Raw genomic sequence first — 22,218 nt, 5'->3', positions numbered from 1 at the left:
TTACTAAATGCGCAACGTGTAGGAAATATTATTTAATATTAATATGAAATTCTGTTACTATAAAGTCTTTTTATTACCTTTCAACTAACAGATGCTTTTTTTTTGGGGGGGGGGGGGGGGGACTCTTAAAGCAACAGTTTTTTCTGTTGCATCATTGGCAGCATTTTGAACAGGTTTATAATAGTTTGTACAATAATGTGTTTAGCAATCCACTTCTTACCAAACATGTGCTCTGCAAAAGAAGTTTATGCCATTTTCGTATTAAGAGATTCTCTGTACGAGGTAGGGAACTTCTGTCATAACACAGTGGCAAAACCAACATTGCCAAATGTAAGAATTTATTTTACTTCTATTCATTAAAGCCTGACTGAAGATTTCGTATGAAAATGATGAATAAAATATCGATGCTTTATTTTTGTAGAGTGATCGTATTTGCAAGAGCAGCAGATCGATTACTTGGCAAAAACTAGGCGAGATATCATATTGAAAACCGGAGAAGCAGTGACTGAAAAACTGCTTAGAGGAGCACTCTACTTTATTGCAGTAGGCGCAAATGATATCTTCACAATGGCTTCTAATGTCTCATGTTGAGAATGCAGATTCGGCTGTACGCCAAGCATGGTGGTAAACCACCTTGTGTGTCTCGAGACACTACTCAGTATGTGTTTTGGGATGCATACCATCTAACCGATAAGGCTAACTTCATTACAGCGAAGCACGCATTGGACGGTAGCCCTCAATATGTCATGTCTCGAATATTTTTTTATGCCCCGACTGAAAACTCAAAAATAGACTCTATAAAATAAAAGTATATCTTCTTATTATTTTAAATAATTAATTTAATATAAAATATAGAAAAATAATTAAATTTTATCTAAGTATATTATTTTTATTATTTTGTTAAGAAAACACCTAAAATACAAGTAAGAGAGAATAAGTAAAAAGAAAAAAATATGTGCATATGATACTAAGCTTGATTTTAAATAAATATATATATATATATAGTGAATTATTTTATCATTAGATTAAGATTGAAAAAGACTAAAAGTTAAATAATATTTGATAAATTGAATAATGAGATTTGGAAAAGAGAAAAAATATGGTTAAATCTAATGAATTAATATAAGAAATGAAGAAAAAAATTCAAAAATTAAGAATTTCATGAAATTTAAAAAACTTAAGGCCACAACTATAAATATAAAAATTAGGAGGTTCAATTAAAATACAGAAATTAGAACCTCAATTATAAATATAAAAATTAAGGAGTCTAATTATAAACATAAAAATTAAGAGCCCCAAGTAGTAGGTCAGGATGCTCTTCTAAGAGCCGACTCTGAACATTAACCTATTGAGGTTCATGTTCTAAATAAGATTATGCAAAAAATTTAGTTTGCATTCATCCATGAATTGATAATAAAATAATATTTAATTTGATTAAATATTCAATTTTAGTGGTAAATAATTAAATATTTTTATAATTGATGAATATTTATCCAATCCTTTCCTTCTATTATCCATAAAGAGAGTACGAATCAATTTATCTCAATAATTAAAAGAATAATTGATTTTAGAAATCACAAATTCAAACACCAACAAATACAATGGGTAATTAAGCGTTTATACATAACTTCTCCAGGCAAATATACATAATCATGAATCATGTCACACAGTGTGGGGGCATCATGAGGACCTTTGCCCAACATAGTGTCACACACAACCAATCAATTTTATGAAATTATCAATTTCATTACCTTGTTATTATCGGATTATATTCAAATTATCATTCTTCAATAGTGGCACTGATTTGCAAATTGCAATCATCGTATATTAAAGCTAGAGAATCTTCATCATTAACCACTACTTATTTAATTAATTTTGTTACAGATAAATAAGCAATAAATGAGTATATATATTTATTATGAAATTAAATAGATATAATCATTTTTAAAATGTGTATAAAATTGTCTAACTAAATCAAAATCAAATTTTAGGTTTGTGATTGAATTAAAATTGAGATTTCATACATATTATTACAAAAAACTAAAATTTATAAACTACATTACACAAAGGGGTGAGTAAAACTCGATTCGAAAAAGAGGTTTTTTCGACTCTGCTCGACTAAAAAAATTGATTCGAATTGATTTCGAGTTGTAATTTCACAAACTCGACTCGAAAAAATTAAAATTCAAATCGATTTGTAAAATACAACTTGAATAACTCAAAATTTTTAATAGTTAGTGGATTGATTTTCAAGTTTGATAATAGTCTTTCGACTCTTTATGATATATGTATATCACATATGAAAAATATATGAAGAAATATATATGTATTGTAAATAGTTATAAAAAAACTCACTTAAATTGGAATCAAATAATATTATAAATATTTATAATTAAATTTAAATAAAGACTCAAAATTTCAACTCGACTCCACTCGAAAAAATTTCAAGTAAACTTCAATTTATAAAATAATACTCGTCAACTCGAATAACTCAAAAAAAATTAATCGACTCAATCGAACGCTCACCCTACCTATACATTTAATAAAAAAAATTATATCTAATTTCGAAGCGAGTTATGAATCAACATTGTTTTTGCTTGAAATTATAATATAGTGAGATATTTTAAAGTTGAGAGAATTCTAATAACTTCAACCCTAATAAACCCTAATCATAATTTGGTGACATGTTGAAATCATTTTACATAACACCTCACTTTTGTTGGCAATTATATTTCATTGGCATTGCTACCAAAGTAATAATCCTTCACTTATAATTCTTCTATTTTGATGCCGACAGGATTTTTAGATCTACATTGACAATTCACAATATGTACCCAAGGAATGTAAACCAATCATTTCCCAGTCAAAAACCTTCAACGTCAAAAACCTTCATATAAAAAAACAACGTCAAAACCCTAACCCTAGCGCATTTTGAAATTATAAGTATAATCTGTTTTAATTTATAGGGTAAATTACAAATTTTGTAATTGAACTTTACTCTCTCTTCTATTTCTCTCATGTACTTTAAATATTTTCAATTTCCTCATTGAACTTAATATATTGTGTTTTTGTGGTCACTCAGCCGTTAAATAGTTAATTACATTAAAATGGGTTGTCATACAGATGTAAAACGACGTGGTTTTGGTGAAAATTTGGTTTTTCTAAAACGGTGTCGATTTTAACATCGTTAAGTATTTAACTGCAAAGTGACCAAAATAAGAGAGAGAGTAAAGTTCAGTGACCAAAAACACCCAATGTGTACCCAATGTGTTAAGTTCAGTGAGAAAATTGAAAACTTTTAAAATTTATGAGTAAAATAAAAGATAGAGTAAAGTTTAGTGGTACAATTTGTAACTTGTCCTAATTTATAAATACAAGTCAACTCAAACTAATAAGTAATTTAGTTTGAAAAAGACACCATAACAATATCATAAAAGGTTTCACTTCAAAAGTAATTGAAGTATGAGGTAATTGCATACGAATCCAAAAATATAACTCTCATTATAAATTAGTCTTTAAATTTTAAAACATTTTATATTAGTTTCCAAACTATGATTTCATTTTAAATTAATCATTAAACTTGAAAATATTTTATATTAAACCTTAAATTATCAATATCATTTAATTCTGATTCTTTTATTAACATACTATTAACTTTACTATTAAAAATAGTATGTTTTTGAAGGTCATGAGGATTAAACTCCTGACTTTCTAAAATATTTTTAGGACTTTCGAAAATATATTTATGTTTTAGAAGATTACGTGTTAAATTTCCAACACTTTAAAAAATCAATATAATTAACATTACATTAACGAAATTAAAATGATAATAATAATTTGAGGATTGATATAAAACGTTTTTAAGCTTAGAGACTAATTTAAAATATAAGTCGTAATTTGAGAAATTATATAGGCCATTTTATAGTTTAAAGACCAATTTAAAGTATTTGAAAATCGTAAAGTGAAAATTTTTAATACTGAAAATGTCTTTCAACTTTAGTTAAATTTTCATTTTAATCATTTTTTAAATTTAATCTTTTAATTTTAATTCGTTGTCGCTTAGTTATTTTAATAATTTTTAATGAAAATGTCATGTATTGCTACATATAAGAAGAGAGAGAAAAAGGGAAAAGGCCGACAAAAGAGTGATTCAATAGGAGCAAGAGAGAGCCTCTGAAACCCCAGATCTCTCTTTGCATTTTTCTCTTGGGAGCTCAAAATCCTATAGAAAATGGTGCAGAAACCATTGATCTATGCATTTGTATCACGCGGGGAAGTTATCTTAGCAGAGTACACTGAGTTCAGCGGAAATTTCAACACAATAGCTTTTCAGTGCCTCCAAAAGCTTCCTTCTTCCGACAACAAGTTCACGTACAACTGTGATGGCCATACCTTCAATTACCTTGTTGACAATGGCTACAGTTAAGTTGTCTTTTTTGTTCTTGTTCAAGAAATTCAAATTTCGGGTTATGAGTGGAACAGCAGAATGACATAGATGAAAATTTTAGTGCTTTTTTTCTCCGTTTCCCATCCTTTTAGAGTATTTTTTTAGCTTTATGAGTATTTTGCTTCGTGAAGGGGGGGGGATAGGATCATTGGAAACTACTCATTATTATGGAGATCTCTGGTTATTGTTCATTATAGCATTTGAAACTACTCAAATCGTTTGCTTTGTAAATGATGGTTTATTATGGAGATGTTGAACTTTCACCATTATTTGCCTTATGTGTGGAGTGCTAGGATCGTGCAATATTTAGCTTGTTGAGAATGAGAGGGTGTGTTATATTGTGAGAATACATTGTTATTGTTATCATCCCTGCAATCCACATTCGTGATTCGACATTAATGGTGAAATGGGAAAGGGGAGGGGGATTCTTTCGCTGTATATTTATTCTTATCAACAGCTCCTTTTCCTATGTTGTTGGTCGATTTGCTGACATTTCCAATATTGCAGCATATTGTGTTGTTGCAGATGAGTCTGCTGGAAGGCAAGTAACTATTGCTTTTCTGGAGCGTGTCAAGGATGATTTTGTGTCAAAATACGCTAGTGGAAAAGCTACTACAGCTCTTGCCAACAGCCTGAACAAGGAATTTGGGTATCTTCCTCTTGACTAAATTATAAAAATAATTAATTTGGAGGGGGTTTCATCTTTTCTTATTATTGTTGCATATATAACATGTTATTAACTGCAGGCCAAAATTAAAAGAACATATGCAGTACTGTGTTGAGCATCCTGAAGAAATAAGCAAGCTTGCTAAAGTCAAAGCTCAAGTTTCTGAAGTCAAAGGTGTTATGATGGAGAACATAGAGAAGGTTGATGTGCTTTGTTTGCTGCTTAATTGTTATGCTTCTATTGTTCTATCAGCTATTTGTAAGTGGATGGAATAACACTAGAGTAGATGATATGAGCTGGTGCGGCGCTCTTAAGCTGATTTTTTAGCATGTAGATTGTAGACATAGTGAAAGATGGCTTAAATCTTGTTAATTAGTTCTATGATAATCCTTTATTTTTTATGGCACTTACTCCTTTAGACCTTAAGGGGATTTATGATTTTTTTTGTGGGATCCAAAATTTCAAGTACTTCCAGTTTTTGTTGGTTTTGCCATATGCAAATAAGTATCTTATGTCAGTGTGGGAATTATCTAGTTGGTTTTTCAAATTTCACGTTTTCTGGTAAGCTTTTGGTTGCTGTTGCCATCCTGCAATACTTCTGGCAAATTGCAATTCTCCTATATTAATTTATGAAAACAATTTCGGTAATCGACCAACTTACCAGAAAGATGGTTTTGGTAATATTTACTACATTTCCTTCCTACAGGTGTTAGATAGAGGGGAAAAGATAGAGCTGCTAGTGGATAAGACAGAGAATCTACATCAACAGGTTCATGCCTCTCTACCTTATGTATCAGTTACATGACCGCACACATTTAAGCATGTTTCAAGGAAGTGAGTTTTCTATTGATAGCCTGTGAGAATTGAGATTAGGATTTGGAGCACCCTGCATTCTGCAACATAAGGGAATTATCTGCAAGAGGAAATGAATCCTCAACTTATCCTTTTGCCTAAGAAAACATGAGAAATCATGGAAATAAAAGAAAAGAGATTCCTTTTAGTAGCATGAAATGTCAGTTGTGATGCAAGAGATGTAGAATTGTAGCTACAGAATTTGATGTTTACGACTTCCTGAAACGTTAATTTGCAGGCTCAAGACTTCCGGAATACAGGAACAAAAATCCAAAGAAAAATGTGGCTACAAAACATGAAGATCAAGCTGATTGTTCTAGGGATACTGCTTGCCTTGATCCTCATCATTGTCCTCTCTGTTTGCCATGGATTCAACTGTGGAAAATGAGTGCCGTCTTGATTAGGCTTATTAGAGTTTTCACCTGAGCTATTGTGATAATATTGTGAGTAAAAGATCAATATATATATATAATGTGATTTCAAATGTTGTATAAGAATAAGATTAGCAATCACCATATATTTGGTGCAAGATATTTTTTAATGTGAACAAACCCTGAAAATGTTTATTGCAATACATGAATTTGCATTTTCCAACAATCATAGCATTAACCACCAAGCTTCAAATTCAGTAGGCAAAATTTTGTACAATACAGCAACTTGTTTAATGTTATATTTTTAGGTCGAGATTTTAAGATCATTGATTGGATGCTTAAAGCTACCAAAACATGTGGTAATCCTGATTCATCATTCCAGTCCAAGCTTTTTTGGTTAACTATACTGACATGGCCTCCTGAACCTGAGCTGGGCTCAAACTTCGTCCTTCAAGCTGGGCCTTTTTTTCGAATACTGGGTTCAACTTTTAATCAGCCCCATCGTATCATATGGCTCGACAATGATCACCATTATTAACTCTTCTCAGTGCTTTTAGTTAAAGTTCTGATATTGTAAAAACTATAGGATTCAGGTCAGTGGACAATTTCATTAACTTGTTGATTGATTTTCTTACCTTGTACATAAATTCTTTAGCTGAAATCATATGTAATTATATATCAACTCATAGTCAATAAGCATTGAAATTCCACAAAGAAAATGTGAAATTCATCTACTGGAATGCTGAAAAGCCTATGCAAAACAAGACAATCAGATAAAAGCACACCACAAACAAAGAGAAAATGCATTGGTAAGCATGGGTCACCCTGACCCACCAATGTAGCAGACAAAACAACATTAATACACTGTTTTGTTTCACCATCTGTCCTTGCTCAACCTCATTCATTAGTTTAGATACTTCTCTCTTCAATTTTGTCATTGTCACTGCAATTTCTGGTGCACTCCAACCAAAGCCATCTACACTCAAATTTCTCCCACAAAAATTAATTCAGGTCCCCATCTTATATAAACCAGAAAATATGTCCATACAATCTACACAATTTCGAAACTCGGGTTAACATCATCTCCCAGAATCAGGTCCCATTGCCTTCAATTATTTTGTGTATGAATAAAAAACAGACTATGGGGTGTTTGACAATGACTTTTTGAAGAGCTTTTTAGTTTATTTGAGGATAAATAGTTTATTGGTAGTTAAACCCTCCATTTTTAATATTTAGTAAACACATTTTTAAAAGAATTGAATAAAAACGTTAAAAAATCCAACGGTTTGAGAAAGTTGATTGCAAAATAATATATTAAATGACATATTTAACCCCTTATTATTTCCATATCTTTACAATGAAACCTAATCTAAAGTACCCTCCATCCTAATGCACTTCTCTCATCAGAGTCTTCTCCATCGTCAAACTACAACATCAAACAACCAAACCATGGAGATTTTTTGTAAGATAATTTCACCCATTAAGGTTAGTTCTTTTCTTTTATGCTTTTAATGAGTTTTACTTGATTTTCCTTGTAAAATTTTACCTGAAAAAAAATCAATTTATTGAAATGATTTACAAAAAAGAATCTATTTGCTGAAAACAAATGTGAATTGTTTCTTTTTCCTTCATTTCTTTGTGGGTATTTCATCAATTTTTTCATTTCTTTGTGGGTATTTCATCAATTTTTCATATAATTTGAATCTTTTGGTCTCTATAAATGTAACTTCTTTTTTTTTTTTTTTAAATGGAAACATATACAGAAACAATAAAATATCTACATGGAATTAAAAGTCAATTACCTGCTTCACATAAATAATACGTACGGGATTAGGTATCGAAAAGGTTAGCATTCTAAGAAGCTGCTGAAATTACAAAAGGGCATAAAAAAATGAAAGATAAGATATATTGATATGTAACGTATAAATAAATATCACAAGAAATAATGATCCCCTGATTCGTTTAGCTCTTCTGGAATTTTTGCACATATGCTTGTACAAGTTTACTAAGTTTTGATTTCTAGAACGACAGATATTGATCATTTTTTCAGGTGTTTGAGGAATATTAGTCCATTGCATTGTAACTCTTTTATATATGTAGTGGATTTTTTTTCCTCCAGTTAAATAATTTTCTCCCTTTGATTAACTTTTTTGTTAAATTCAACTCTTGGTTATTTGCACTGTAAATGATCCTGTTATTTATGATTATTTGGCATCCATATCTGCCTCCTATCATTATTCATTTTTTTATTTGGTGATGTGATTTTTTATAGGAAATATTTGCATGATAAAAGAAGAGAAACACTCCTATTTGAGATTGCAAATTAAGATTTGAGGTTAGCTTTAAATCTCTATAATATTTGTTACATATTTGTTCAAATGCTTGTTTTGATGCTATATGTATCACATCATTGTAGTGTCACTTGTCTCTAATATGTACACCAAATTACATCTTCTTGTCTCATGTTAACGACTTTACATTATGGGTTGTTTGATATGTATTATTATAAGTAATAATAGATTGGAATGGAATGTTATCTGAGCACAATGGTTATCGGAAATGTTAATGTTTTTGCTTAAAAAAATTTAAGACGTATATAAGTAAAATAACTAAATTTAATTATGGTATATACTACTTAGATGACACCAATGAAGAAAAAGAACAATGAAGAAAGTGAAAGCGGGGGGAAAGATGCAGGTAGGGCTAGTTGGTCTAAAGAAAATGTATGCATATATTGTGATTTGTGTATTCAATATGCTGAAAGAAATAAAGGAAAAAGTGGTATTACGATCTCACAAAGAGTGCCATGAAAGATTATGGAATTGCAATTTCAAAAAAAGATGGGCTTAGTATATGATAAGACTAAGCTTAAGAACAAGTAGGATTAGATAAAGAATAGATGGAGTTTTTGGAAAGCCTTGAGGAGTAGTGGATGAAAAAAATTAAGGTTAGCATATTATTTTGCTTTATAGGAAAACAAAAGCACTTGTTTAAATTCTTAGAATTAATTTTTCTTTTATTTTTCTTTATAAGAAAACGCACATTTTAAAGCATTTCAAGATGAATGGATTGAACCCGAACTAGAGTATAAGATGGAACAAATGTTTGGGGTTTTAGTTGCACAAGGGATTCATAAATTTACTCCTGCTGAGAATTAAAAAGAAACAATACATGCCCCTTCTCCCCCAAATTATAACATTGGTAGTGTTGTTTCTGATTATGATGATGTGTGGAGTATGAGTAATGTCATAAATCATACTCAAGCGAATATGGAATAGCAAGAAGTTTAGAATGACTCTACCTCAATTCTTTCCCCTTCTCCTAATTTTAATGAACAAGAAGTTCGAAGAAGATGAACCAAACGAGCCACTGAGAATGATGTTTTTGGAAGTAATAAGAGTTCTAAGGTTGAATAGACTAGGAGAATTGGAGGATCAACACTGTTACTAGAGAAACTTGATGCTATGGTTCAAGTTATTACTGAGACTAGCATTAAAGATATGGAGTTATTGAATGTTGAAGCACGCTCACTCGTTGAATCTTCTATTACACTTGTTGATTCATTAGCGAAGTTAGTATATTTGCTTGGTTTAATACCTAGTACTCCAGAATTTTTTTTTGCTTGCACATTGATCGAGGATCCTCAGAACATGACTATTCTTAGTGGTCTGCTAGATGATGATGCTAGACTTAATTGAATTAAGTACTTGTTTGAAAGGGGAAAAAAAAACACTATAAAAGCTTAATGCAAGTTGAAGTTAGTTTTACTATTCACTTGTAAACACATTTTGAAGTCAATTTTCTGTTAGTATTTAGCAAATTTTTTCTAACTTTTGGTACTGGAACTTATTTCTAATGTGCAACTGCCTTATCATAGTAGTGGAACGTATTTGTACTGGCTTATCAAATTTTTAAAACGTCTGCATTTTGTGCCCTTCTCATCTCACTTTTATCTTTATTTATACTTACCAATATAAAATGTATGTTTGTTTGATGCTAAATAATGTTTGTTCGATTGAATTGATGAGATACTTTTATGCAATTTGATGCAAGTATAATTGTTTATATATTCAAATATTTGTAGGCATGGATATACAAGTTATCCGCAATAGAATACGTAAGAGGCGAAGAAATAATAACTTTTGGGACTTGGTAGCTTGTGCATTTGGTTATATATCTCTTTATTATGTAAAGTACATACACAAGGAACCATGCATGAATTCTTTTCAAACAGGAGAAAAACGGATGCAAGAATTGTTGAACAGTCATGGGAAAACGTTGTTTTAACATGTTTAAAATGATACAATGCACATTTCGCCAACTATGCATGGATTTAGCATGCAAGTATGGGTTGCTTCCTTCAGATAGAATATCTACTTTGGAGAAGATGGGTATATTTGTATTTACTCTAAGTAAAGGAGCCTCAAATCGGGATGTCAAAGAGAGATTTCAACATTCTGGTGAAACAGTAAGTAGAATTTTTAAAGAGGTTTTAGATGCCATGGTGGTTTGTTAATAGACATCATAAAACCAAGAGATCTTGAATTCAAGGATATTCTTTCACAAATTGCTTATGACACCAAATATATGCCACATTTTAAGGTAATTTTTAATGGATGTTATTTCATATATGTTATTCTATGGTAATAATTTACATCTCATCGGTATGCATATAATAATAGATTCATTTATTTTAGGATTGCATTGGAGCAATTGATGGTACTCATATAAATGTTATTATTCGTGAGGAATATCAATTACGTTATAGAGGAAGAACTAGGACAGCCACCATTAATGTATTAGCGGCGTGCGATTTCGATTTGTTTCTCACATATGTGCTAAGTGGTTGGGAAAGATCATCTCATGATTCTCATATTTTCCTAGATACAATTGGGAATCCAAATCTAAATTTTCCAAAACCTCCTCCATGTAAATGTCTTCATTTTAGTTAATCATCGATTCCTATTATTGTGCACTTTTATTTTTTTAAAATAATTTTTTTTTTTAATTTTGTGACCTTTTTTATCATGCTTAGGCAAATATTACTATGCAGACAAAGGATACCCTAAAAGACAAGGCTACTTGACTCCATATCATAAGACAAGGTATAACCAATCAGAGTCGTGGTGCAAATCCAAGAAGGCCACAAGAAATTTTTAATCGAGCTCATTCTTCCTTACGAAGTTGCATTGAAAGGTCATTTGGCATTCTAAAGGCGTGTCGGAAGACTTTAGCAAAAATGCCCAAATATTTGTCTCAAGATCAAAATAGGATAATTTGTGCTGCATTTGCTTTATATAACTACATCAGATTAAGTAAAGTTCTTGACCCAGCTTTTAGAGTCATAGATTCAGATCTAAATTTTATTCCTCCGGAAGCATTTTCAAATACTGAATCCACTCAAGAAGTTGAGCGTATGAAGACTAAGGGTGTGTTTGGTTCAAGTGATGTAAGATTACCAGTGGGAATAAAAGATTACCAGTGAGAATAAAAGATTATCAGGGAATAGGATTACTGGGAATGTTGTATTTTGTGTTTGGTTGGTTTAGCAGAAATATAAGATTACTGTGTTTGGTTAAAGAAATAAAAGACTATTCGAATGTATATTTGACCAAATTATCATTATTATATATTTGTTTTTTTAACAAGTTGAAAAATATTTATATATTTTCTTTATAAAATTTAAATTCATATAATTTAAGAAATAAATGTTTAATGAAAGGGTAAAATTTTATTTTAACCCTTGAACTTCATATAAAATTTTAATTATAGATTTTTTTGTAAATCTAAAATAGTTTAAGGATAAATTTGTAATTTAATCTTCGTAAAATTTTTATTATTTAATGATAGAATAAGGATATTTTTGAAAGAAAACAAAATTTAAGGGCATTTTAGTAAAAAACGCCGGTAATCCAACAATACCTAAGGAAATGGAGGTAATGACATTCCCGATAATATACCCAAAAATATCTACTATTAGTAATGTAAGATTACCACGAATGACATTCCGGGCCAACCAAACGGGGGATGTGGATTTCATTCCCATGGGAATCTCACATTCCCCCAATCAAACACACTCTAAAGAAATGACAAAAGTATGTGATGACATCACTACCAGTTTAATGGAAGCTAGACGACCACATCATGTTTCTTAAATATTCCTATTTGTTTGTACTTGTTTGGATACGTATCTCTTTCTTGAATATTTATGTAATCTAAATTTGTTTTCAATGAACTTGTGTAAAATGAATTTTATGCAACGTCTAATGATGAATTAGTGAAGTTTTATTTTATTGTTCTATTTTTTAGTTATAGATTCTCAAATATATTTTAGTTAAGAAAATATAGAAAAATATTAAAGTAAAAAAAAATGTAGTATTGATATTTTATACAAGGTTAATAGTATGTATCAATCTCACAAGGTTAATATTTGTAAATATTAAATTTAAAATATATATTCAAAGTTTTCAAAAAATATTCACTAATTTTCTTAAGAAATTTTTAATATTTCATCCCAATAAATACTAAATTATTATAAAACATATATGTACTTAACAATTAAATGTATCATACCCTTATTTGTCATTTTACTCATATCAGCTATCATCTATCAATTAAATTTTACCAAACGCTTTTATATAAACAATTTCTCAAATCAACTAATCAAATCGATTGGTTAAACCAGTTACTGAAATCAGCTACCAACTATCAACTCTAAGTTGTTTGTCAAACACCCCACTATCAAAATTCCTCCCAAAAAAAAGGATTTTTTTAAGTGTTTTTTATTTTGATATGTAATTTCAAATTTCCTGTCCGCCCACTTTCATCATTTCTGCTGCCAAATGCTTATATATTTGGGTCAATACAACAATCAAAATACTTCAAAAAGTCACACCAAACGATATTGGTCTACACAAAAATGATCAAAACATTTGAAATTATAAACTTGACCCAAACTTATAAGGCGCAATAGTAAATTAAAAAAAAGTCTGGTTAATTTTCCACAACACTTGATGGGGCACGCTAATCATAGAAGAAAAAAAACAATTTATCTCTAATTCTAATCATTATTTACCTTAATGATCTTCTCCCACACACCAAAATTAAAAACATGAAGTTTAGGACAGTTTAATATTGTTTTCGAAGATTGCTTTTAGGATCAATATATATATGTAAAAGTTATTATGTAATTTTGGAGTTAAAAGTTTAATTTTCATTTTATCATTCTACAATATGTTTTTTATAATTTATAAATTTATAATTTTTATCAAGATACAATAATATGATTAATAAAATATTTATGGATTTGAAAATTTATATCTTATTATGTTAATTTATTTAGATTAAAAATATTTTAAATTTTATATCTTTGTACACTTACATTAATAAATTTTTTTATATATATATACATTTTATATTTTACTATAATTAAAATTGATATATTCCATATATTACGATATTAAAATTATAAATATTATTTAAATATATTTATCAACTAAAATATTATGTCTAAAATGATAATTATCATCTTAAAAGTATTTTAAAGAGTAATAATAAATATTAAAATATTAAAATAAATAAGGGTAAAGACAGCAATTACTTTTTCTGTGCAGCAGTTATTTTCCTTGCCACCGGTTACACAAGTTTCTTCCTCTCAGGCAGCGGTGGTGGCCTTACACGGCCATCTCCCTGTCTTTTTGTTCCTCTTTTCCGCAAATTCTTATCTACTTTTACTAGTTTGTAATTATAGTTTAAATATTTTAACTATAATGTTTTATGTTGTCTTTTTTCTGAGAAAGGGTATCATGTATATCGATATTTTGGGACTTCCTATGTAGGTTGCTTTTATTGGTCTTCTTTTAGACATGTGTTTCTTCATGATTTCATGGTTGGTTGCTTTCCCGATGTTTGGTTTCTTTGTTTATTTGTCCATGATAATCTGTTGGTTATCGAATAGTTATGCTATATGAGATTGTCGTTAAGGGGAGATCGTTTTTTCGTTTGACCGTTATAGGATCTTCTTCAAGTTTTTTTTTCCTCCATATTTGTTGTTCGGGCGGTTGGAGTGATACGTTTATGGACGTCGTTGCATCAATTGTTTACGCTTTTGCTTATAAGATCATTTTTATATTTACTTATGATAGTCACGACTGTATTTGTTCAATCTATATTTTGTATGACGCTGTTGATGATATTCTTAAAAAATCAATATATCACATTTCCACTTTCAAAAAATTATATATTACAATAATTCATTAAAAAATACTCATTAAAGACACTTTTCAAAACTATCTTACCATTATGCTTTCAAAAATAATGATCAAATAATCATAAAGACGTATGTATCCACTATTTTTGTTCAATATTCCTTGGTTGTTTGTATCAGCTCCAAATAATTAGTGTGGACAGCACTTTTCGTGGTTTCACTTTACTGATTTGATTTCATTAATTCTTTATTATATAGATTTGTTTTTTTTTCAAAACTGCATTGGCCCTAGGATGCTTTTTCTTTGGAAGGTTGTTTTCAGTTTCCAACAAAGGACACATTGCAGAAGCACACACAACACTGTCTGGTTTCTTTATAAAAACCCTAAAAATAAAATGAAACCCACACAGTTTACGTAGTCTAATCATCAAAACATAAAAATAATCCTACGTGATGCCTTGACAAAAGAAGAGATGTTATTTTATTGATTTGCATCAATCATGACCTTGTAGATGGTAATTAATTAATTAATTAATTAGATTGACCAGTCAAATAAATTGGATCAAATGTCGTTTTGTTCACTATTGATGGCTTAATAAGTTCCACATTTGATCTATTTCATATTTAATATCTTTCAAACTTATGAAGTGAGCTTTTTTCATGTTATTTATTTCCTCTCGAACATGCGTTTACTTTTCTATTGAAAGCTAGGCTGCACCAAATCATGCACAAGAGACACATGTATGTCCACCGCAATATAAGGATCGACTAAACAAATATAAATATATTGTTAAAAAAGTCATATTCATATTTAAATGCTTTCATTCATAAGATTGTTCAACGCTTCAGCTAGTTGTTTAGCAAGCATTAGAGTAACCATCACAAGGGATGAGTAGAGATAACTTTTTTAATAATAAAAAAAAAGATGTGTAGAAAACAAACAAGTTGTTTAGACCACTCCCCATGATTCTAACGTCAAGAATGATGTTCTGCAGATGGGACAGGGAGATTTATGTTTCATTCCAGGAAAAATAAAGTTTTAAATTTATAAAGTAAAATGGAGGAGTAATAAAAGGCGGCGTTTTCAAGGTCAATTTGCAGGATGAGATATCCTGAATCGTTCATTACAATGCACCTAAATTATTGCACTGTTGTAGTATTATTATATATATCATAAATTTTACCATGTTGGACTGCAGTGGTGCACGCAATGAATGCATAAATCTAACGAAACGTCGAGTTGTTGAAACGTCCAATCAGTTGTTTTTTAAAGTTAAAAGAACCAAGACAAAACAACTAAACAATTGCAGAAAATTGTCGACACTTGATCTGGTCCCTAAGGAATCACACGAAACAAAGTCTGCATTCACCACTCATCTCTCGGCCTGCTCTGCTTTTATTACCAAAGGAAAGGAGGGAAAATAAGATTGCATATTCATATATCAGATCAGGATAGTCGGTAAACCAAGATCTGCATAGGTGTACAGATGAAAATGCATGTGATTAAGTTTCTGTTACTCGTCTTTAAATTTATTTTGGATTAGAATTATATAATTTCATATATGATTAAGGGATCAATCATAGATGATACATCAAGGTTGAAAATAAAAAGTGGACGTTTAAAAACTGGGTTTTGTGATGATCAAAGTTCCTCCTCCATTTGCCCTTGAAGATACGTTGTTGGTGTGGTTCTAAATTGTACAAAATTTGATTAAAAAGATTCAACACGGTGACTCAACAAGGGCGGCTAATTAGGTAAGGCTACACCGTTTCTATTGCCCAAAAAACAAGGGAATTATACATACCTATCACCCAGCTCTAACCTTGCACCATTAAATCTTTCAAAAAAAAAACCATGATCTAAGATTTGACATTTTTCAAAAATTAATATTTTTAATAATTAATTTAACTTTTATATGTTTTCAAGTATAAAAAAATTAATTTAAAGTTTTCAACTTTTATATGTTTCATCAATAATTCTTTCAAAAAAAAGTATAATCAATAATTAATTTTTAATAATTAAGATGAACGTTAACTCTTTTGGATTATGGTAAATTTTATAAATTTAAAAAGAAAATCATATGAGATTAGATACTATGATTAAGATACGAGTTACGTAGACTTCAAGTCATGTTTAGGGCTGCATATTGTTAAGATCAATAATAAATACACATGTTAGTCAGATTGTGTGTACAAAAACTGCTCTACATTGATATAACCTTAGATCCTATAAATAGTCCAAGAAAATGACACCCAAATTTTTGCAACAATTAAGAGATAGACGAAGAAGAAACCGAACAAAATAAATTATTTTTATAGGTACCTACAATTTAATTTTTCTTCTAGGGTTTTCATCATAATCTGAAAAGATACATAATAAATAGTAATAATTCACGAGTAAAACCAAACTAATTAGCACCATTAGTCTAAGAATAATTTTTAAAGTTAAAAAAGAAAGACCCAGACCACCATGTGTCAACATCATTCAAGATAGAATGGCTGGAAATTTGGCCCACAATCAATGGGGTGACATTAAATTTTGATAAAGTACGTGACGGATGACAACGCCTAACGTTTCTCTATCACACCAACGCATGCAGGGACAATTAAAAGGGTTATTTTCTTTAGCAGCATCCAAAGGAAAAACGATTTGATTATCCACCGATCCACATCGTTATTTCCGAGGGCAAAGATTTCCAAGTTTCTTTGTCCCTTTGCATGGTCCGAAACTGTTGCTTTTTCACTGGAACCTCCTTTACGAATACGTCCATTTACGTGTGAATGGAATTTTTTTTTGTTGCTGAAAAAGATGATGCAATTGTTATGAATGCCTTATATCCACTGTTTTCTTCTTAAAATGTTGCATTTATCACGGTCATCGTGGGAGAAGTTATGGCCTTTAAATTTTAAGGCTTAATTATATTTTATGTTTTTAAAGGCTTTAAAACTATGCAAATTATGTCGTTTAAAAAAAATAGGTGTAATTATTTTTTAGGTCTCCAAGAAAATCAAGTTCTATTTTTATTTAGTTACTTAAATAACTAAATACCTAATTCAACAGGGGAGGACTATATGAGTTGAATGAAATGCAACGACCGCATTAATTAATTTCGTTTCGATTTTTTTTTTAATGCAAAAGGATTCAGTTCCCGAATAAATTAGTCATTGGATTTGGTTGGCAAAGCAAATGCACACAAATAACTTTTAAAACATTGAGGTCTAGTAGTGGTCAATTATAGACCATTTAAAATAATTATCATCAATCTTAATGAATAGCTATAATAACCAAGTAAATCATAATTAGGTTGAATCCTTGACAGCAAAATGTGCATTAACTATTTGCTAGGTCCAATCTCTTTATCTACAATTTATTCATTGCTTTTCTTTTTGGAATTTCATTTTCGTTAAAGTGAAAACCCCGACAGGACATTTTATATTGGGAACACTTTTTATTTCATCCAGTTTGGTCCATTTTGTGCTTTTTTCCCCAAAATTTAAGTCACGAGTGGCTCTCTTATTCCAGGATTAAGGTACATCTAAAATTTAATTAGAAATTACATAGGAATTTACATATTGTCCACCAATCACCAAGAGTAACGGTGGTAGAATTCGAATTTGATCTTACAAGCTAAAATTCTTAAATCTCAACCAATTGCATTAATAATGATTGGCGTCCATTTTATGGTTTTCAGATTCATCCATCAATTCAATTATGGTGGGGAAAGATAGGAAGGGGACCAAACTTTGGATCATGAATACGAGTTTCTGTAATGAAAGTATTTTTTAATAAAATATTAATATAATACCTTTGTCAAATGCTTAGTCATTTTAAGCAAAATTTCTTGAATAATGTATACTATTGACTCGTCTTTGTTGATAATGAGGGGGATATTTTTAGGTTTTCCTTTTTCGAGTTTTAAGGTTTTACATTGATTAATTTTAATATGTTTGAGTCTCATATCTGGTTTTGGTGGGTGAGTCTCCCAACGATAATTTTTTGCATATACAATAACTCAAATCTGAGATATTGTTTAAACGATATTAAGTTGTTTACCACTTGTATCAACCCGTTGATCTGGTTTTTCCTTTAATTACATAATATTTCAGTTTTTAATGGAGAAATCAAATGGGAAATGTCGATCAAATTATGCGAGCCAGCTACCATTTCTTCAAATGCCAACCAAGAAAAGCCCCTCACACAAAAGCATTGACTTTCAAAACGGGAAATTTCCAGAAATAAAAAGAAAATAAGTATCCGGTCAAAGTTCAAAACCCAGAGATTCCGATTATTTAATAGAATGAAATCTGGAAATAAAATTCATGACTGAAGCCTTGTCTGACAAACTCATAATTCTGCATCAATCCCCATGCAATGCATGTGTTGACCTGTTTTGAAAATCGTTTTCTTCGTTTTGACACGGTAATTTGAAGTACAAGTTTTATACTTTTGTAATTTCTACTAACACGTTCTTCTTTTTAACCATTCGTCGGGGTAAAAAAAAAACTGGGAAATCCAAGGAAAGTCCTAGTATGGCGCCGACAGGTTAGGCTGTTTGGACAGCAAGAAAAAGCATTATCAATGCATGTGCAAGTAGGGTGCAACATCAAACACAACATATATAAAGACAGAACTCACTCATATATATATATATATATATATATAGTAATGGAATAAGGGGAGGTAGGGTATTAGTCTGCCCCCAACGCCAGGATTGAGAGCAGCTTCCGTGAATGACCTCCGGCAGTCAGCAAATTAAAGATAAAGATAAAATAAAATGCATGTATAAATAAAATAAATAAATGCATAGTTGAACAATCTTCATATGCAGTCCTCATATGCACGTCTGTAATGGGAAGTAATCCCTGTAAATAAATCCCTGCATTAAAATATCTGCATATAGACAGAAACGTAAGACCCGACTAAATTTAAAAAGAGGAAACCTGAAGAGAATGATACACAATAGTCAACGGTAGCAAGCTACGAGAAGGAATAAAGTCTAATGGGTTAAAAACTTAAACTAAGGCAAGACTACTCCGCTAACCTAGTTCTAAGCCTTCATAAATTCTAATGACATAAATGTATATAAAGTATAAGTCGTGGAAATTATTACCGTCGAATGTAATCGACTCTACCCTCTTAACTGCATCCGACGGTTGTCGCCTAAGGACATGCTCAAACCACCGTAGTCTTCCCTCCCTTAATTTTTCGGATACAGACATCACCCCTAAGGACATCCTAATAGTAGAGTTTGGTGTCATGTCCCACAGAGTTCTACCACATGCCTATCGTAGCATTCTCATTTCTGCGGCATCCATCCTCCTTACGTGATCCTTCTTGATTGACCAACATTCTGATCCATACAACAACGCTGGTTTTATTGCCATTATATAAAATTTTCCCTTAAGTTTAGAGGATCCCTCTTGTCACACAAAACTCCAATAGCAGCCATCTCACCTTTATATGATGTGTAACGTCGTCATCTACACCCACATCTTTATGTATCATAGACCCTATGTACTTGAAACATTCTTTTGAGGGGATAACGTGTCCCTCTATGCATACTTCTACATCTTCATCGTTTTTATTTTCACTGAAGTTTGAACATAAATACTCAGTCTTTTCAATATTGATCCTTAGAAATATTTTCACATTGAACTTTTCATAATAATAATAAATTTATATTTTTAATAATATCAAATTAATATAAAATTAAAAATACTATAATTAAATTTTACCCTATATATATCGACCTGGCAAGAAAGAGGACGCATATTGAGTTTAATATATATCTTATGTTTAATATTGGGTTCAATACACTTAGAAAAAATATTTAAAAATATCGATGATTGGATTGCAATTTTGAGATCAATATTTTGTTAAAAGTGCGATACGATACACCCCTAATCATTTTTTACATTAAAAATGACTCATTAAGAATTTAATTTACCTTAGTTGCATTTACATTTAAATTAACCCATAAATCAAATAAGAAAGTAAAGTTTGTTATTTTATGTGTTGTTTTTAAATAAATGTTGAAATTACATATTTTTTGTTTTAATTGATTTTCTTTTGTCAAATTATGTATTTAATATTTTGTTTTTATATTATTTCAAAAATTAATCCGTCAATATATGTTAAAGAATTGTAGTCATGCATGACATATGATCTATATTTTAATTTTGAAAAAAAAAATCCTAAAAAGAAAATCTAAAATCCCTAAAATTCAAAATTAAAAAAAAAACTAAAGTTCAAATTCTTTAATCCTTGTATCCCTAAATTTTGGATGACAGTATCCAATCAATTATCACTTCTTATTCATTTTTTCACCGGACGTCGTTCATCTGTAATTTATCTCATTGTCACCGACAAAACTCTCCAATCTCATTCCATCATTCATTTAGTCATCGTTTCCGTAGCCAACACCTATTGGTTAGTCACCGATAGTAAATTTACTTCGTCATCTGAATCAAACCGATGAATTATGTTACCGGAATCTCTGGTTGAACAATGATTTTTGAATTTAAGAATGTATGAATTTAGAGATTGAGTTTTCTTTTTTTTTTGGTAAAGTATAAAATTTTGGGTTTCTATAAATTAAGAATTATGTTATCTCATTTGTATACTAGTTTTAAGAGAAATATCATAAGCATAAACCCAAAAATATATTTCTTTTCATACATGCAAATGAATAACAAATATTTTGAGTTAAAACCCAACAGTAATAATTACAGACCTTTGGAAAAACTGATTCAATTGATAACGGCAAAATCCAAGTTCTATTATTCTGAAGAAGAATTCAAGTCCTTTTACTAAAGACAAACGTGTTTCATAAGATGTACGTTCTAATTATTAAATAAATCAAATTCATTTAGTTGTCTAAAACAACAAAAATGAAATTTTTAATTAGCTTTAAAGGAAAAACCTTATGCAATTAATAATTAAATCTAAAAAGAGAGAGAGAAAAATAAATGTAAGAACTGGGTCCCACAATAGATTTATTCACTGCCACTCATGCCTAGTTGTCCGTACACAGACAATCAGCTGAAGAAAGAAAGGAAGGGGACAAAAACAAAGGTAGCAGACCGTAACTGGGCCCACAACGCTGAATACTTTTTTCTTATTTAAATGAGAATACATTTATCTTAACTTCATTTTTATTGGCTTAGGGCGTTGGGGGAAAAAATCTCTATATTGGGTTATATTTAAATTATTTATTGAATTAGGATATTTACTACAGTAATTTTATTGGTCGTCAAGTGTTTTATAAGCCGTCAAATGTTCATTACGATAAAGTTTCATCTTGTTGCAACAACTCTTTTCTCTGTCTTCACTGTTGCAGCTTCATAAGTCGTCAAGTGCTCTTGGAGACCTATGAAGGTCGCCATGTGCTCCTGAAAACATATGGTGGTCACTGTAGCAATCACGTTACTTAAATAAATAATGGTTTAACTGCACTATGTGAAGAATTTTTTTCCTATTGCATTATTTAAACACTTTTATCATTTTTGTTACTGTATTAAAAATGGACAAATGTTTGAATAATACAATAGAAAAAAATTCTTTACATAATACAGTCGAATAATTATTTACTTAAATAAAATGATTCTTACAATAACCATCACAGGTCTCTAATAACATATGACGATCTTCATAAGTATCTAAGTATACTTAACG

General features: G+C 30.2%; 1 protein-coding gene and 1 long non-coding RNA gene across 3 annotated transcripts; both read left to right on the top strand.

The window, feature by feature from the left end:
* The first annotated feature begins 4,134 nt into the window (after window positions 1-4,134).
* Window positions 4,135-6,610, top strand: LOC120131584 (vesicle-associated membrane protein 721-like). Its single transcript, XM_039148540.1, has 5 exons — window positions 4,135-4,421; window positions 4,955-5,096; window positions 5,194-5,314; window positions 5,821-5,883; window positions 6,205-6,610. Exons 1-5 carry the CDS (start codon window positions 4,232-4,234, stop codon window positions 6,352-6,354), a joined length of 666 nt encoding a protein of 221 aa, XP_039004471.1. The 5' UTR covers window positions 4,135-4,231; the 3' UTR covers window positions 6,355-6,610.
* Window positions 6,611-7,721: 1,111 nt separating this feature from the next.
* LOC120131563 lies at window positions 7,722-11,835 on the top strand. 2 transcript variants are annotated; one of them, XR_005516928.1, is made up of 3 exons: window positions 7,722-7,822; window positions 8,610-8,672; window positions 11,373-11,835. It is a non-coding gene; the product is annotated as an uncharacterized LOC120131563 (long non-coding RNA). The 2 variants fall into 2 exon arrangements; XR_005516929.1 differs by lacking the exon at window positions 11,373-11,835 and adding an exon at window positions 10,422-10,909.
* Window positions 11,836-22,218: the final 10,383 nt, after the last annotated feature.

The sequence above is a fragment of the Hibiscus syriacus genome, unplaced genomic scaffold (genome assembly GCF_006381635.1).
Source record: "Hibiscus syriacus cultivar Baekdansim isolate YM2019G1 unplaced genomic scaffold, ASM638163v2 tig00110556_pilon, whole genome shotgun sequence".
Taxonomy (NCBI): Eukaryota; Viridiplantae; Streptophyta; class Magnoliopsida; order Malvales; family Malvaceae; genus Hibiscus; species Hibiscus syriacus.
This window is presented reverse-complemented; position numbering and strand designations above follow the sequence as displayed.

Coding starts and splice junctions, on each gene's coding strand:
- LOC120131584 (XM_039148540.1), top strand. CDS start 4,232: ATGGTGCAGAAACCATTGATCTATGCATTTGTATCACGCGGGGAAGTT. Junction 4,422..4,954: donor CCTTGTTGACAATGGCTACA/GTTAAGTTGTCT, acceptor CCAATATTGCAG/CATATTGTGTTGTTGCAGAT. Junction 5,315..5,820: donor TGATGGAGAACATAGAGAAG/GTTGATGTGCTT, acceptor TCCTTCCTACAG/GTGTTAGATAGAGGGGAAAA.